The sequence below is a fragment of the Thunnus albacares genome, chromosome 15 (genome assembly GCF_914725855.1).
Source record: "Thunnus albacares chromosome 15, fThuAlb1.1, whole genome shotgun sequence".
Taxonomy (NCBI): domain Eukaryota; kingdom Metazoa; phylum Chordata; class Actinopteri; order Scombriformes; family Scombridae; genus Thunnus; species Thunnus albacares.
Window position 1 is genome coordinate 1,281,675 of NC_058120.1, and position 16,260 is coordinate 1,297,934.

The 16,260-nt window shown below is 39.1% G+C and overlaps 2 protein-coding genes across 2 annotated transcripts in view; one reads left to right on the forward strand and one right to left on the reverse strand.

Annotated features, from left to right (window-relative positions):
- atp10d (ATPase phospholipid transporting 10D) overlaps positions 1-6,706 on the reverse strand; it is a 47,546-nt gene extending 40,840 nt beyond the window's left edge. Inside the window, exon 1 of the mRNA XM_044374704.1 lies at positions 6,238-6,706. The gene's annotated coding sequence lies outside the window, so the exon portion shown is untranslated. The remainder of the gene's footprint in view (positions 1-6,237) is intronic.
- An 87-nt stretch (positions 6,707-6,793) lies between these two features.
- commd8 (COMM domain containing 8) lies at positions 6,794-13,540 on the forward strand. Its single transcript, XM_044374712.1, has 5 exons — positions 6,794-6,896; positions 8,258-8,413; positions 9,047-9,199; positions 11,200-11,355; positions 13,247-13,540. The coding sequence occupies exons 1-5, from the start codon at positions 6,852-6,854 to the stop codon at positions 13,265-13,267; spliced, it is 531 nt and encodes a 176-aa protein (XP_044230647.1). The 5' UTR covers positions 6,794-6,851; the 3' UTR covers positions 13,268-13,540.
- Positions 13,541-16,260: the final 2,720 nt, after the last annotated feature.

The window sequence follows — 16,260 nt, forward strand, 5'->3', positions numbered from 1 at the left end:
CCTTCTACACGCCCAAAACTGTTGTTTTGCGAGCTGATAAGAGAGCCTGCTGAATGTCATTCATTAGGCTGCCCTCATTTCCACCAAGGTGCTCATTGCTTCAGTTATCAAAGTTTCTTGCAGGTTTTTTTCTTCTCGCATCAGTATCAACCTGGAGGAACTAGGCTATTTCTTTGTATCTTTTTATACTTTTATACTTCATATTGAGGGGATCAAATAATGGTTAGTATGAACAAGAGGAATGATTACAGCAAGAAAAACATGTTTACATGTTCATTTGGGAGCCTGACTGTTGTTTTAAGACAGACCTGAATTGTGAACCTGTCCTTTAAGTCCAAATGGACTTCCTGGATCATATTTCATCACGTATATCGTATTTCTGTCTCACTGGTACCTTAAACAACCTGCCACATTAGGGCTGAATGTTAAACAAGACTAGTCTATGGCAACGCTGCTGACTCTGTGAGGCTGTGCTGGAGCTAAATGCTCACATAAGCATGCTAACATCATCACAGTAATGATACCAGAATGTTCATATTTGGCAGGTATAATGTTGGTTTAGTGTGTTAACATGCAAACATTTGCACTAAACACAAAGCAGACAGCTGAGGTTGATGTGACTATTATTAGTTTCAGAGGTTTGTTCATAAACCACAGCACTCTTTCACAAAATGAAACTTTTACCAGATGATGACGCAAGATGAATAGTCAGGAGATCAAAGTTATTACAGTTCATTGTCTGGGGAACATGAATGTCTACTACAAGATTTCAGATTAACCATCAGATAGTTTTCAAGACATTTCAGTCTGGACTAGTTTTGGACTGACTGACAGACCAACACCCCCCCTTGAGCCATGCTGCTAGCATAGCTAATAATGTTGTAATCTGGGAGTTTGCAGAGTTGTCTCTGATCAACATTCTATCTGGTGACATGGTGACAGGGTTCCAAAGAAAACGAATGGTAGTGAACCTACAGTAAAAGTGTGATAAAGACGTGTTCCAGGTCACGTCTTTTGAACTATCAACAGACTGTCCATGTCGGTGTAACCCTGACTTCTATAGACACTATGAAACAGCTAAAGGCTAACATTTGGAGCACATGACACAGGCTCTTCTCACTCTGTCTATGACCTCCAGTAATTCTGGGAAGAAGCTTTTCTGACACATTTCTACACATGCTGACGTCACTTCGCTCCGGCCCTCAGGCGAGGAGCTGCACATGTGAGTAACACTCTATACTGCAGCTGGTCTGACAAGAGAGACATCAGACCTGACACAGCTTCATTAGAACAAGCTGTCTAACATTACAGAGAGACACATGCAGGTACCTTCCACGCTGGTTAACATGTACAATACTTTAGTCACATAAGCGACCAACAAAAATACATTTGCAAAAGCGGTACGTCGGAAAAAGAGAACTTAGAAACCATGATTTCCTTGTACGTTGTTTAAGGGAGGAAATCTTCATTTCATATGTTGCACAGATGACTTTAGCTTTGAACAGTTTGAAGAACATATCTAATCATGTTGTTCCTTATTATGATTACCTTCAATAAACATATACAATGATATATTACTGTTTATATTCAAATTGTGCAATAAACATGTACAAATTGTTGTAAATTCAAACAGACTGTGGGATGCAGACATGTATATATACCTGCATGCTGCACATAATCCACTGTATGCAAAATAACATCACATTACACATACAATATTTATTCCACAACCCTCTGCACTCACGTGAACCATTGTACTATTGTAACCCTGTAGACAGTTTACAGTGACAGTCAGTGGTGGAAAGAAAGTACATTTACTCAAGTACTGTAATTAAGTACAATTTTGAGGTACTTCTACTTTATTTGAGTCTTTCCATGTGATGCTACTTTATACTTCCACTCCACTACATGTCAGAGGGAAATATTGTACTTTCTACTCCACTACATTTATTTGACAGCTTTAGTTACTTTTCAGATGAAGATTTGACACAATGGATAATATAACAAGCTTTTAAAATACAACACATTGTTAAAGATGAAACCAGTGGTTTCCAACCTTTTTGTCTTTTGACGTCTTACTAAAAGCAGTGTGTAGTCGGGGTCACATTTCACATGTCTATGAGTTGTTAACAGCTCCAACAAATAGTGATTTTTCCCTCTAAACTTCTCACATGCTTTCATTTCAATAAATGTTCAAATGATCCAATATTTCAGCAAAAATCAAAGATTAGAGAAAAAGTCCAAAAACTGAAAACAGATTTGTGTATCAGAACTTTGTTTTTTCTTCTTTCCTCTCCCATTAATCATCTCACCACCCCTCAGATTTATCTGCTGACCCTTTGGAGGGGCCCGACCCCTAGGTTGGGAACCACTGGACTAAACTAGCTAACTGTATATAAAGTAGTGTAAACTAGCTCCACCTCCAGCAGCTACAACAGTAACATGCTGCTCTAACACTGATGCTTCACTATTAATAATCTAATGATGTCATATATAATAATATATCAGTCAGAGGGACCAAACCACTACTTTTACTGCAATACTTTAACTACATCAAGCTCATAATACTTATGTACTTTTACTGCAATACTTTAACTATATCAAGCTCATAATACTTATGTACTTTTACTGCAATACTTTAACTACATCAAGCTCATAATACTTATGTACTTTTACTGCAATACTTTAACTACATCAAGGATTTTTCATGCAGGACTTTTACTTGTAATGGAGTATTTTTACATTGCTGTATTGACACTACTTACTGAAGTAAATGATGAGAGTACTTCGACAATGTAGGCTATACAGATGTAAGATATCCAGTGTTGTTTATACACACACATACTGTATACAGTACCAGTCAAAAGTTTGGACACACCTTCCCATTCTCTTGAATGGAGGACTAAAAGTGGAAAATTAAAAGTCAAGGAGTCAAAGGCTTTGAGGGAAGGGGACACAGTTTGGTAATAGGGGGGAAAATTCAGAGCACACTTTTCCAGAAGAAACATGTCTGGAACATGGATGTGAAAATACACAGCAGGTGTTATCACTCTTTACGTCTACGTCTGAGGTCACCATGAATAATGATGCACAATTTCCTTCAAAATCACAAAGATCCACGCAGTTATAAATAACTGGCATACAATAAATATTAAAAAAAAAACAGGATCTAGTGTTTTGTGTGGTCTATGCTCAAACTGCTAACCATCATTCTCAGCACATGGGCTGAGATAATGAGAGAACAACTGAGGCTACTGCACATGTACCATCTACTTTCATAATACCAAAGTAAATATGGGACACAGACATACAGGCCCGTTATTAACAAATTTGACAATAGTCCTTTAAAAGGCCACACAGAAGATGTAAATCTCTGCTTTATCTCCACAGTATCACAGGCACACGTGTTTGTACAGTCGGTAGCTATACTCCTTCCTCAAACCGCTCATGTCACATGTACACACCTGCAAGTTTGAATGTTTGATTTTTAAGGCCTTAAAATCACGTGTCAAATTCAGTACATCAACATTTCAAAATATTACCTTGGTTCTTTTACTTAGTTTTACTCGGCTACATTGTAAATGAGGTCTCTGCCTCACTGTATTTCCCAGCTGAAATAAAGGTTATAATAAGATCTTTCTAAAAAATTGCCCAGGCTTTACTGACCAATGCAGCATTTCATGTGGGCAAATGAACTTGAAAAAGTCTCAACCAGCCCTGTACAATGGAACTTTGTTTACTTCAGTACAGTAAGTACACTTCCCCATAAATACTAGTTTTAAACTGGTTTTGGAGAAGTCAATAGAATCAGTGCCTACTTCATTAAAAAGGAACAATGTTGTGTTAGTCACATGTTGTCTTAGTTGAAAGTGTGATTTTATTTTTGTGTTGTGTTGTGATTTTCTGGAACTGAATTGTAAATGTATGCAGAATACATCAAACTACAACTCACATTTATACATTCTATGACAGGGATCATTCCCAGTGAATCATGTTGCAGTGAGTTACTCTATTACTTATTATAGCTGGAGACTCTTGAAACCCTCTGAAGGATCCTAACAGGTCCCCAGACTCTCAATTTGAGAGCTACTGACTTAATGATGTCACATTAACTGGATCTACTGTATGATCCTCACTTAATTTGACTGGTCAAGCTGTTATAGTCTAGTTAGTATATTATAATATATATGATTTTGTGCAGAGTGCTGTATTTTATTTAAATGAATCTTTGCCAATCTCTGATTGTCTGAGATGGTCTTCTGATGACCACAGGTGGTCTGTGTGTGCTTGAAACTGATCACTGAAGGTCATATACAGAAGACCTACGGTACATTAGTGGCTGCAGGAATTTGCTCTCATTCAGCCACAAGAGCATCAGTGAGGTCCAACACTGATGTTGGCTGGTAAGGTCTGGCTCGCACATTTGGAAAAACCCTATAGTCTAAAATAATGATATGTTGTCATATTAAGATGCCTTTTTGGAACTATTGCTGTAATCATGTCATTACTGTACAGTTTCTGATATGTAAATATTGTTCACGTCAACATTCATGATTATGTTTGGAATGTCTGAAAGCTCTCTCTGACTTGGCGCATCATAATATGGATGTACCTAAAAATGTAAACCAAAGTCTGTCGATCAACATGATTAAAGCAGGGCTGCCACTAATGATTATCTTCAGTATGAATTAATCTGAAGATTATTTTCTCAATTAATCAATTAGTTGTTTGGTCTATAAAATACCAGAAAATTGTGAAAAATGTTGATCTTTTCCCTTCTTTTCATAACCCAAAGATATTCAGTTTACTGTCATAGAGAACTAAAGAAACCAGAAACATTCACATTTGGAATCTGTGAATTTGGACATTTTCTTCTCTTAAAATGACTCAAAACAATTAATCGATGATCAAAATAGTTGGCAACTTATCGATTAATCGACTAATCATTGCACCTCTAGATAAAAGTCAACTTTAAAGAATATAGTACTGTCAATGCACAGTATTTTTAACCCTGAGACGACCAACTCTGTAGTAATACACCTGTTTGAGACGTCATAAACACGGGAATCTTTCCTATCTCTACCATCCATCCACCATGTGATTGTGTGGTATAAGAGGCTGAGCCCAAAATATGAAAATCAGCCCAAGACCAAAAGTTAAGCATGTGGACAGGGGTGTCAGCATACCTCTGGTCAAACGGTGTATCTTACTGTTTACAATGGTGGAAAAGCTAGACCCAGCAAAAACACCAAAACACTGAGAGAAACATCTACTTAAGTTGGTCAGGTGATGATCATCTGCTGGCCATGTAAGCAGCACCATACTGGCCTGCCAGTGGTTCTGCTGTTTTATTCAATAGATGCATGATCGCCATCCACACCATAACCCTGTGATATGGTTCACACTAAGCTATGAGATACCACAGCTGAAATATCAATGCAATTTGATTATCAGATGCATATATCTACTGCCAGTCTATTAGCTTTATGTACTACAACTACTACCTGTATGAAAGTTCTAATGTTCTGTTTTTATTGAAACTGTCTCTGAGAGAATATTTTGCCCACATCATTTCAAGTGTAACTGCACCCCCAGGTCTGACCCTAACATAGGGTAGTAAGGTAGGGTCTTTTTTTGCCTTATGTGTGAGTACAGTGAGAGCTACTTAAAATGCCATGATTCTGGTTTAGCTGCTGACACATACTAGTGTGCTCTCCCAACATCACTCTTCTCTTTCACAGTGGATCCAAACAGCATCAGGTCATCACTGTCCAGCTAAAACAAACTTTACCAACTCTGGGAAACAACACAGATACATTTAGCCTTTCATACCAACAAAAACTACATGCATGGTTTGCAGTGATACGCTTTCTCTTGACTGAAGCTGGATATATAAACACGAGGTTACTAACCTGTAACCACACCTGTTTACTCACCTTATCTAACTGGGTTTGCTGAGTAAGAGTCTGTAAATTCTTGAACCTACTTATTACTGTGTCCAATAGCTAACAACATATAGTCAGCTATGACCGGCTATGACTTACTTTAATGAGTCGCTCGACCAACATTAAGTCTAAACAGAAAGAGAAAGCTTCCCACAATAGCTTGTGTTTCAGTGGTAGATAAAACTGCAGGCCTACATTGTTGTTCCTCTGCATTCTGCATACTGTTCACCATCACTGTAATGAATGAACACATCTCTTCCAAGAAAATATCCGAGTGACAGACAACACTTACCCTGCTGTTTGTTTCCATACGTGTCCTGCTTAACGGTAACGACAGCAACTCACATCATCGCTGTTTCTTTGCGTCACTGTGCGACTGCGACTTTCTCACCAACAGCCCGCAGCACAAAGCAGGATGTGATCACCGGCTGCGAGGCGTTCCGTTTCCCCGTGCGGCGCCGTCCAACCGCACTCCCTTCCGTATCGGCAAAAATATATGTGTAGTGTGGTATTAATTAAGAATTACTTGACCTTGGTAATACACCCAGCATCCATTGGATTCGTTGTATCAGTTTGCGAAACGACATTTTTAAACGTTAACAGTTGGTTGACTCTGGCTTTTGCCCTTTTTGCCAACGAGCAAGGTCATACTGAACTCGTAGATCTTTAAACTGAGTTCGGCGCGCGGGCCAACGTTAACACATAATGACCAGGCGACAAGTGTAAGAGTCACATCATGGCGAAACACAGATACATATACACTGTGATACATTTAACACCTTCCACGCACATAATAAGTAGTCTTTGAAGATGCTGGGTTCTCATTTTCCCCCAAAGCAAGTGAACGCAGCTCAGACTACCATGTGACTGACATCAGCTGATCAGAACACGGAACCAAATGAAAACATGGTGGTTTTACTGGGAAGCTTACCTGTCACAGAAAGTCTAAAAGTAAGTGCTAAGCGTTGCATCCATGCTTATGCTGCTGCATGCTTCTACACGTTTTATAACTGCGTATTGAAATAAGCTTGTAAATCAAGAGTCTGTGACGTCACTGTTCTTGTATCACTCACCGGCAGTTATTAGTCTTTTCCTCCATTCTTCCCTCACCAGTTACTGATGATATGTTGGATCTTATGTCTGATACTGAACACACAACCAGAATCTGTTCTATGTGTGGTCCTGTAGATGGATTCCATGTGAACAGGCTAGTTATTATTTTTACAAATAGTCCTTACAAATGTCCTGCATCTGTCTTCGTCAGTGTTTCATTATGATTGAATAATGATCATTGATACTTAAAGTCCCACTACACCCCAAAATAGGTTTTTCTTCTTGTTCCAACATGAAGGATGGACGTTTGATGAATGATTTCTGTACAGTTTGTTTTGACATTCATCTGCTGAAAGTTTCTCTAAAATCATTGAAAATGTAATTATAAGGAGCTTGATTTGTGATATCACAACTAGTTTGGTCTTGTAGTAAAGTGGGTGTGTCGTCTTGTGTCTAGCAGGTAAACTTCTGAAATGAAATATGTTTATATATTCATAGATTATTGAGAGTAGATGTAATTAGAATGATTTGAAAGTGGTAATTCTACTTCTTTTGAGGGAAAAACCATATCAGACACACATGATTGTTCCAAGCAGAGTATTTTATGTCTTAAAAAAAACAATTACATTTGCATTTAAATGCTGCATGTTAATAAAAGTATCATTACATTTGTCCATTAATAATTCTACATCTTTGCTCTATCTTTAAATGACTTATAATTACACATGGAAATCGAATTTCAAGATTATTTAATTTTAAGGCTTTTAAATTTCACTTTTTATTTCATTTGCTAATATGTGTACCTGCCAGGTTCAACCTCACCACTGCAGTCGCTTTAATGTGAAGACAGCTCTCTTTTAATTTGAAACCCAATCTGCAGTGATCAGACTGGAGAGCAGTTGACCCCAAACACATCTCCCACCTGTTACTGCAGCTCTGGAAGAACATTTAGGCCATGAACACAGTGATGATGACAGCTGGATCTGAATTCAAGCAGACCAGCTGGGACCCCGTTCTATGTGGAGTTTGAGTAGGGGAACAGAGAGAACATTGGAAATGCTGTACGAGCAATGAGACAGCAGTTAAAGTTCCGTGTTAGCTCGAGTAGAGCATCTCTAAACTCAGCACAGTGACTCTGGCTTCCTCCATCATTGCAAAGCCGTACAGAGCTGATCATCTCAAAACTCTCAAATGTGTGAACGCCTATAAGTTTTAGCCCTAAACACCAAACAGAGCGTGACGGTGTTGTCCGTGTGTAGCTGTGTCACAGGGTGGTGGATGGACTCTGTGGACGGGAGCCTCCTCACAGGGGAGATTACGGCGTCACCTGGAGCCTGACGGAGTGGCTGGAGCTCCTCGACTCTCTGACAGCGTTCTTCCGCCTGGCTGTAGGGAACGACAGCTCTGACGAGGAGGTGAGATGAAAGCAGCAGCAGCGCACGACTACAGTTGTAGGGTGACATTTAGATTAGAGATGAGGGGTGATTTGTTTCCTTTGGTTGGCATGAATTAACATCTTATCGTTATTGTAGAGCATTTGTCAGTTGTTTTGATTAGTCAGTTTATTCATCAATAAAATGTCAGAGCTCAAGTTGACGTCTTGTTTTGTCCGAAACCAAATATATTCAATGAACTAATATAAAATAATAATAATAATAATAAGACTTTTGGCATTTATACTTAAAAAATTACAAAGAATTCCATGATTTTCCAAATTGTTGCAGATTCATTTTCTGCCAAACAACTAATGGATTAATCAGGTAGTTGTTTCATCTTTACGTAATTGTAAATACGAGGGAAGCACAGATATGCACTGATCTGCTATTGGCTCTGATGTCATCTATTGACTCTAAAAAGTCATAAATCATGGAATCAGTAGTCTGTAAAAGAGATCCACCGTATATGTCAACTTTTCATTGTCAAGTAAAAGATGATTACATCGTGTGTTCAGACTTTGAGGTTTGTGTCATACTGCAACATACGGGCTGTAGTGGTGAGTAGCTGTTCTCAGGTCAGGTTGTCAGTGTCCTCCTGCTGGCTGGGTGCAGGTGCTGGCCGGACTGTCAGATGTGAGCAGCAGCCACGCCGAGGCTGTGCTGAGTGTGCTGAAAGCCAGACGGGAGGAGATCCGCCGCGCTCTGCTGGACAGAACCAACTCCATCTCCTCTGCTACTCTGCAGGACTTCGACTGGCAGCTTAAGGTGAATTACTACTGTGCATTTTTTTTTTTTACTGGATACTGTCATTCATTGACAAATGCGCTCTTAACCTTTTTACTTAAGAAGCATGACTTGCATTTTTAATATTTACTTCCAAACTGTCATAAATAACAGGATCATCCACTGTAGAGCAAGGAGGGTCACTGCAGAACATCATGCAATCAGACTTCATGTAGCTGATACAAATCATCAAAATCCCATTCCAGCTTTAGACAGCTTGTAGTCTGAGTTGAAGTCTGTATACTTTGCGGTTTGGACGAACATAGCTATTATATATTTTGACGTGAGACTGGGTTGCTCTTAAAAACAATAGGTTTAAAGTAGGTTCCACTCCTGTGTTGGTGGACATTGTGAGAATGTTTTCTTCACCATTTTATGATCTGCTTTGTTAGTTTTTTGGGTTTTTTTTTTTGTAAATTTGGCACCATCTGTTTTACAATTGTTTTTGGCATTTCTGTGTGGTCAGAGATCTTTATGAAAACAACCTGAAAATGAATTGGTGGATGTGCATTTAGCTCATTTAGAGCCAAATCCTCGAAAGGATTGTGCAGCTATGCGGCTGTTAAACCTGTGACATAAAAACATAGCATGTAATTCACAAAGCACCTGCAAAGGGTGAAATGAACTGCAAACTGCACCGCTAAGCACACAGCGTCACAGTGTGCCTGTGTCATTTGCATGTATGTAAATGAGGTGATATTCATGCATTCGGCGCAAAATTGACCACTTTCTATGCAAATAAGCCTTGCTGCAAAAACTCTAATTCACAAAGACCAGCACTAATTGTCACACACAGTTAGGGTTGAGTTATTAGCGTCTTCAGATAGTTGACGTTGGTGCACACTCACTCCTCTCTTTCTCTATCTCTCTCGCTCTCTCTCTTCAAATCTTCAGGCTTCAGGTGTGAGGCATTGAATGATATTGAATTGATATTGAATGATATCAATGGTGAAGTCTTCAGCCAGACATTGGGGGGATCAAGTGGGTATGAGGTGGTAGGTTTATCTCGGACTTTCAGCTACGTAAAAATAAAAATGTCCTGACAGCTCTTATGGAGCTCAGGATTCTTCCATAAGTTCTGCTTTATTATTATTATTATTATTATTATTATTATTATTTATCCCACCGTATAAACCTGAATCTGTGTGTAACAGCTGACCTGTGTAGATGTGTAGCAGAACTCAGAACATTAATTACCGTCAGATCCTGACTGATCCGGTGTTATTGAAGTTACCACTGCTGTGCTGCATACAGCCTCTTTCTCAGTTTAGAGACGTTCTTATCGTTTCAGCTGCTGTGTGATGCTGCAGCCAGCTGTGACACACAGCCAGCTGTGGGCAACAAACAGAACATCAGTACTGATGTTTCTGCAAAATCCTGGATACATTCAGTGACACCTGAACAACATTATTGTAAGATTCAGACATGAATCTAACATGTTTCAGACCTGCCTGAGTCACATTAATAGCTGTAGTCTATAATGATGGACTTTCAGTAGATTATGTTATAGATGTGAAATACTAGAGAAGTCAAAGAAGCAAAATACATGGAAGTTGGTTTGTGATTGTGGAGAGCTTGTGTGTATGCTCCTCTGCTAATTAAAGACACTTAATTTGAGGCTTTTGTGCTCTCTGCAGTTTTCATTATGGACCAATCTGTGTGCTGAAATGTGGAGAAAAGCCTGAAACACTAGAAACTGCTCTGCTCACTCAAACAGACGCAAAACAAGGGCAAATTGCACTCAGCTGCAAAACTTTATGGGCGTGTTTGCGCTGGCCACACACATTTTGAAACATTTGTATATTTATCTTAACATGAACAACTTTACATGTTTCCATAATGCATCTTGTCACTGATTGGGCTGGAAAAAGCTGTTTGATGAAGAATATCCAACAAAAAAAAATTCAAATTGTAAGTAAAGTGGTAGGTCTGATATCAAACTATTGTTTTATTTCCTGTTCCTGTATCTGCTCTCCCTCCAGCTGGCCCTGTCCAGTGATAAGATCTCATCTCTGCACACTCCTCTGCTCAGTCTCAGTCTGGATGTGAGGGAGAACGGAGCCCTCCGGCCCATCACCATGGAGATGAACAGAGAGGAGCTCAACACACTCATCAGTTCACTGGAGGCTGCTAATAAGGTAGACACACACACAGAACACACAAACTTGCACGGCTATCCTTGTTAGGACATTGCACTGACTTCCATTCATTGTGGACAGCTGAACCCAAACACTAACCGTAACCATAACCAACACATGCCTAACCCCCTAACCTTAAACAGGACCTCAGAAATAACCATTTGCCTCATTAGGACCAGGCTTTGGTCCCCATGAGGACTACTGGTGTTTATAACAGAAAAGGTCCCAGTGAGGTAACAAAAATGTGCACACACACACACACACACACACACACACTCACACTTTAGGTCTATCATAGGCTACTTTCAGGGACAAATTCAGACCAGTTAATTGGGGATGGCTTGCGATAAAATCTGTTTTTCCAATTGATAAAAAGCTGTTTTTTGGGTCAGTGGTTAGGGTTAGGGTAAGGGTTAGGGCTAGGTAAGTAGTGGTTATGGTTAGAGTTCCAGGAAATGAATGTAAATATAGGTAATGTTCTCAAAAGTTACCTAGGACAACGTGTGTGTGTGTGTGTGTGTGTGTGTGTGTGTGTGTGTGTGTGTGAGTGTGTGTGTGTGTGTATGTGACTTCACACTTATTCTTTCTTCTGTCTCTGTAAGAAGTTTCACAAGAATGTTTTCACCAGCTAATGTTTTCACATTCATGTAGAATAAACAGCTCGGCCACTAGGTGGCAGCATTGTCACAGTATGAAGCCAGAGCTGCTCAGTACACAAGTGGAATATAATGTGTCATCAGGATGGTTTAGAACTAACTATACTGTAAATCCAATCATTACAGCACTCTGTTCATACTTTAAGGATTAAGGTTCAAGTCTAATCCATGTGTTAGCTGTGGAGCCTGTAGATGAGTCTACATGGCTGGCATGTTATTAGTCAATAATATATTAGTAATATATTATCAGTTCTTAAAGTCCCCCTCCACTCCAAAAAGTGTTTAGCTTATGGTTGGATATTTGTGCTTCCCTGTGCAGAATGATGTACAGTATGTGCAGTTTGTTTTCACATTCATCTGATAAAGGTGAGTTTAAGGTGGGTGTGTACCTATGAGCATGATTTGTGACATCACATCTAGTTTTGAGCCAATCGTGGTCCAGTATGCCCCCCCCCCCCAGTACGCAAACACTGAGAATGGACTTTACAGTGAAGGAGGAGAAATCTGGTGTCCAGCAAGAAAACTTGAAATGAACAATGTGCATATTCATTTATTCTGTACTTTTATATGAGGGAGGAAGAGGACATTTTCTAAGAAGGTAATTTAACTTTTTTTTTGTGGAAAAACTATATCAGACACATTATTCAAATCAAAGCAAAGTTTTTAATAAGTTCAAACATGTTTGAAGGGGATCTTTCAACACACACACACATGCACACACTCTTCTAGCATGATGGATATGATGTAGTTTGTTTCTAGTCCTGTATTCCTAATAAAATAAAACTGTACTGTTTGTCTGTGGAGACGTTGACATCAGATTTTACATTAATAAGAGATATTAATGAATTGTTTGTTTGTTTTTTTAATCCATTTTTTATTATTAATCTATACCGAATAGATAAAAATGATACCATGTCATTACCACTATTTTAGGAAATTTAGGAAGTTGAGCCTTTTTTTAAACTGAAAGTGTACAGTATACACTGCATATGTAAACCCTTTTCACAAGTTTGACTTATGACAAAAAACATCATTGGGAATCTGTGATCTTGGGGCTGAGAGTCACACACAGATCAAGGAAATCAGAAAGTATTATCATAGGATATGTTGACAGTAAGAAAAATGTAGAATAATGCTAGAGTTATCCTACAAAGCTGCATCAATCACTTTTTTGGCCACTTGGGGGCAGAAACAAGCAGAAATGCTAAGCGTTTCTATGTATTTGTGTCTTGCAGGTGGTGCTGCAGTTGAAATGATGGAATGATTGTGGAGTACTGATCCCCTTCAGACCCAAGACTACAGAAGTCCAGTGCACGGACATCATGTCATCAGTATGAAGAGAAGCCTTGCCACGCCTTCGTGTGTGTGTGGTTGACACACACAAATGATTTTGATGATAAAGTCTTAATGCGTTCTGTTTTTTTGTAATACAGTCTAATGCCTGACTGCTAAACACTTGTAATGCATTGTATCAAGAACATGTTGAAGTAAATGTTTTATTGAATCATATTTGATTCTGTGGAAATGAACTCAACCAGTGTCCATTTATTTTTACAACAAATGATTGAAAAACAGTCACATATAGAGTTCCATGTGTATTGTGATTTTACCTCAGCTGTGTTTCATGTCTTCACACTATGTGTTCCCATCAGATATCCAAGTGTCATAGAGAGCAGCAGGTTTGAGGCCATTTTTACCCAGTTTAAGCACATCTGGCCACCAACAGGGCAGAGCAATAACACATTAATGTTTAAATGAGTTATGCAACAGAATAAGACTGTTAAATAATTCTCTCTATATATATGTATATGTATTATGTGTGTGTGTGTGTGTGTGTGTGTGTGTGTGTGTGTGTGTGTGTGTGTGTCATAGAGTCACTGCAACTGACAACACTGAACTAACTTGAGCTGTTTCTGGATCAGCTACTTTTCACAGAGGCTGTTCTGAGGCCAATATTGCAAACTACTGAGTTGAAGAGTGAAAAAACAGTGTGATAGTTGAGAAAAGCAACTCTGGACACCAAAACATGATATTTTCCATAGAGGATTTGTATAGCTGAAATATTTCGTGTCATCAGTTGTAGTTGTGCCCAAAATCACAACATGGTGTCACATTGTCTACAAAAGGAACCCAAAATTTAAAAAAAAAAGGTTAAATCACTTAAGGCCCTATCAGCAAACACCCCTAGTGTAGTAGATGAATGGGATGCACAGTATGTCCTGAGGGTGACATTAGAGGAAGAACCACAGGTTTACTAAAATGATGAGTGTGCTCATTTCATTTCATGTGCTACCCGCCTATTAGATTATGAGATATTGTGTCTGTAAAACTCACATTTTGTGGAGCTTGAGGATAGTTCACAGTGTTTCCCCTAGGTTGACTGCTTTGGTTGTCCAAAGCAGTCGGGGAGGGGAGGGGAGGATATGAAACACTCATCAGCCAGACATTTGTCCGTTCTCTGTTAAAGAGCAGCCAAAAGTGACACTAAAATGAGTGAGCGTGGTCAGGCTACGCTAACACGTTGTTGCTAACTTCGGGGCTAACCCCCTTCCATAGACGACTATTTTCTTGGTCTTGAGGAGCTGCAGCATTTATTAAGTGTATATAGTGTATATAGTATATAGTGTGCTAAACAAGAATGGTTCATCTTCCGGGGAGCATGTATTTCATGGCTGACCATCTGTTTGATTTTTACATTTCTTGCTTACATGAGTGGATGTTGTTGTATGTACCACAAGAAGTTACCAGAAACATTAGGGTTTCTCCTAGAGGTTTAGTTTGTCAGGGCATCATGAATATCATAGAGTGAGAATGTCTGACCTCAGGATTAGAGGTCACTAAATTAGTCACTAAATATATTAGGAATCTTCTCCTGTATTTTAGTGACAAATCATCAATGTGTGTAACAATGCAATATTTTGATCAAGGCAGGTGATGCAGTATATATCACCATAGGGCTCAGAACAATTTTGCCTGAAATGTTCATCTTGAGTGCAGTCCACACTGTAGCCCAACCACTAAGTCAGCTATTATGAGCTTTTCATTAGTAAGTCCATCCATTTTGACATATATGTTTAGTGACGAGTAACAAGAAATGTCAGTACAGAAATCCCAAAGATATGTTTGGATTCCTTTCAGAGCAATGTCTCTGTAACATAGTTGATCATCAGAGAGAGAGCTGATATTTATTTAAACCCTATACACAACAAAAACACTATATAAAATGTGAAAGGAAGTTTAAGGCTGCAGTAATATCGCAGCCCCCATCTTGTAGAGCAGCCCTGAGTTAAAATAGTTTTAAGGCTATATTGTTTCAATACACAGTATATTGAGCTTAGATGGTTCACTTTATTTAATACAATTGTGCTTAAAGTCTGTGTAAAGCAATAATAAATATGTGCTCTGAGTTTTTCACACCACAGAAAAATGTGTTATTAACCAACCTGCCAAATCTGAATTGATTAAAAGAATATAAAAGTATATGAAATTAGGTTTCAAAATAATGGAACAACAAACAGTATTCTGAGCTGGGAAACGCTGGGGGCGTGTCCACTGAAGGTGCTGAAACCACACCCCCAACTGAACAGCCTCTGGGCCTCTGGGCCCCTGAACTTAACAACGCTCATGCCGAACTCCCTTAAAAAATATACAATTTAAAAATAGGCCTTGTTTGTAGGTGTAAGACAAGCGACATGGATGATCTTTCAAAAATAAAATAATGCTAGGAGCCACTGTTTACAACCTGTTTTGTAGGTAAATGTGGACTTACTTCAGTAAAAATGTAACTTAAATGAGTAGTTAACGAGTAAACCATGGCCAATCATTATTCTGTTAAATTATTGTTATTTTCAATGAAGTTCAGTGTCAAAATTACTTGCTTCTTTGAAAATCACCAGCAAGGGGCTGGATGTAGTTGCTGCAGTAGTGGTGGTGAAGGAATCGGAGTAGTGTCCACAACAAAGCCACAAAGCCCAAGTAGCAATTGTGAGACTGGAAAGAAAGGCAGAGAGCGCCACGACACAGGCACAGCTCCTGCTGATGTGCTCTTGATGGACTCTACACGTCAACTGATGCTTCAGCTGAGTTTGAAATAACTCCTTGAGCGCTACTGTTGACTAGAAATGGTCCCATTCACTAGTAACAGCTAATACCATGACACCGGCGTCTTATCAGCCCCACTCTGCTGGCCGGGAGAGAAAGCGTAAATAAACGGATGATGAGAGGAGCGCTAACGGCTAACTAAGGCTAA

Coding starts and splice junctions, on each gene's coding strand:
- commd8 (XM_044374712.1), top strand. CDS start 6,852: ATGGTGGTTTTACTGGGAAGCTTACCTGTCACAGAAAGTCTAAAA. Junction 6,897..8,257: donor CTGTCACAGAAAGTCTAAAA/GTAAGTGCTAAG, acceptor GTCCGTGTGTAG/CTGTGTCACAGGGTGGTGGA. Junction 8,414..9,046: donor ACGACAGCTCTGACGAGGAG/GTGAGATGAAAG, acceptor GGCTGGGTGCAG/GTGCTGGCCGGACTGTCAGA.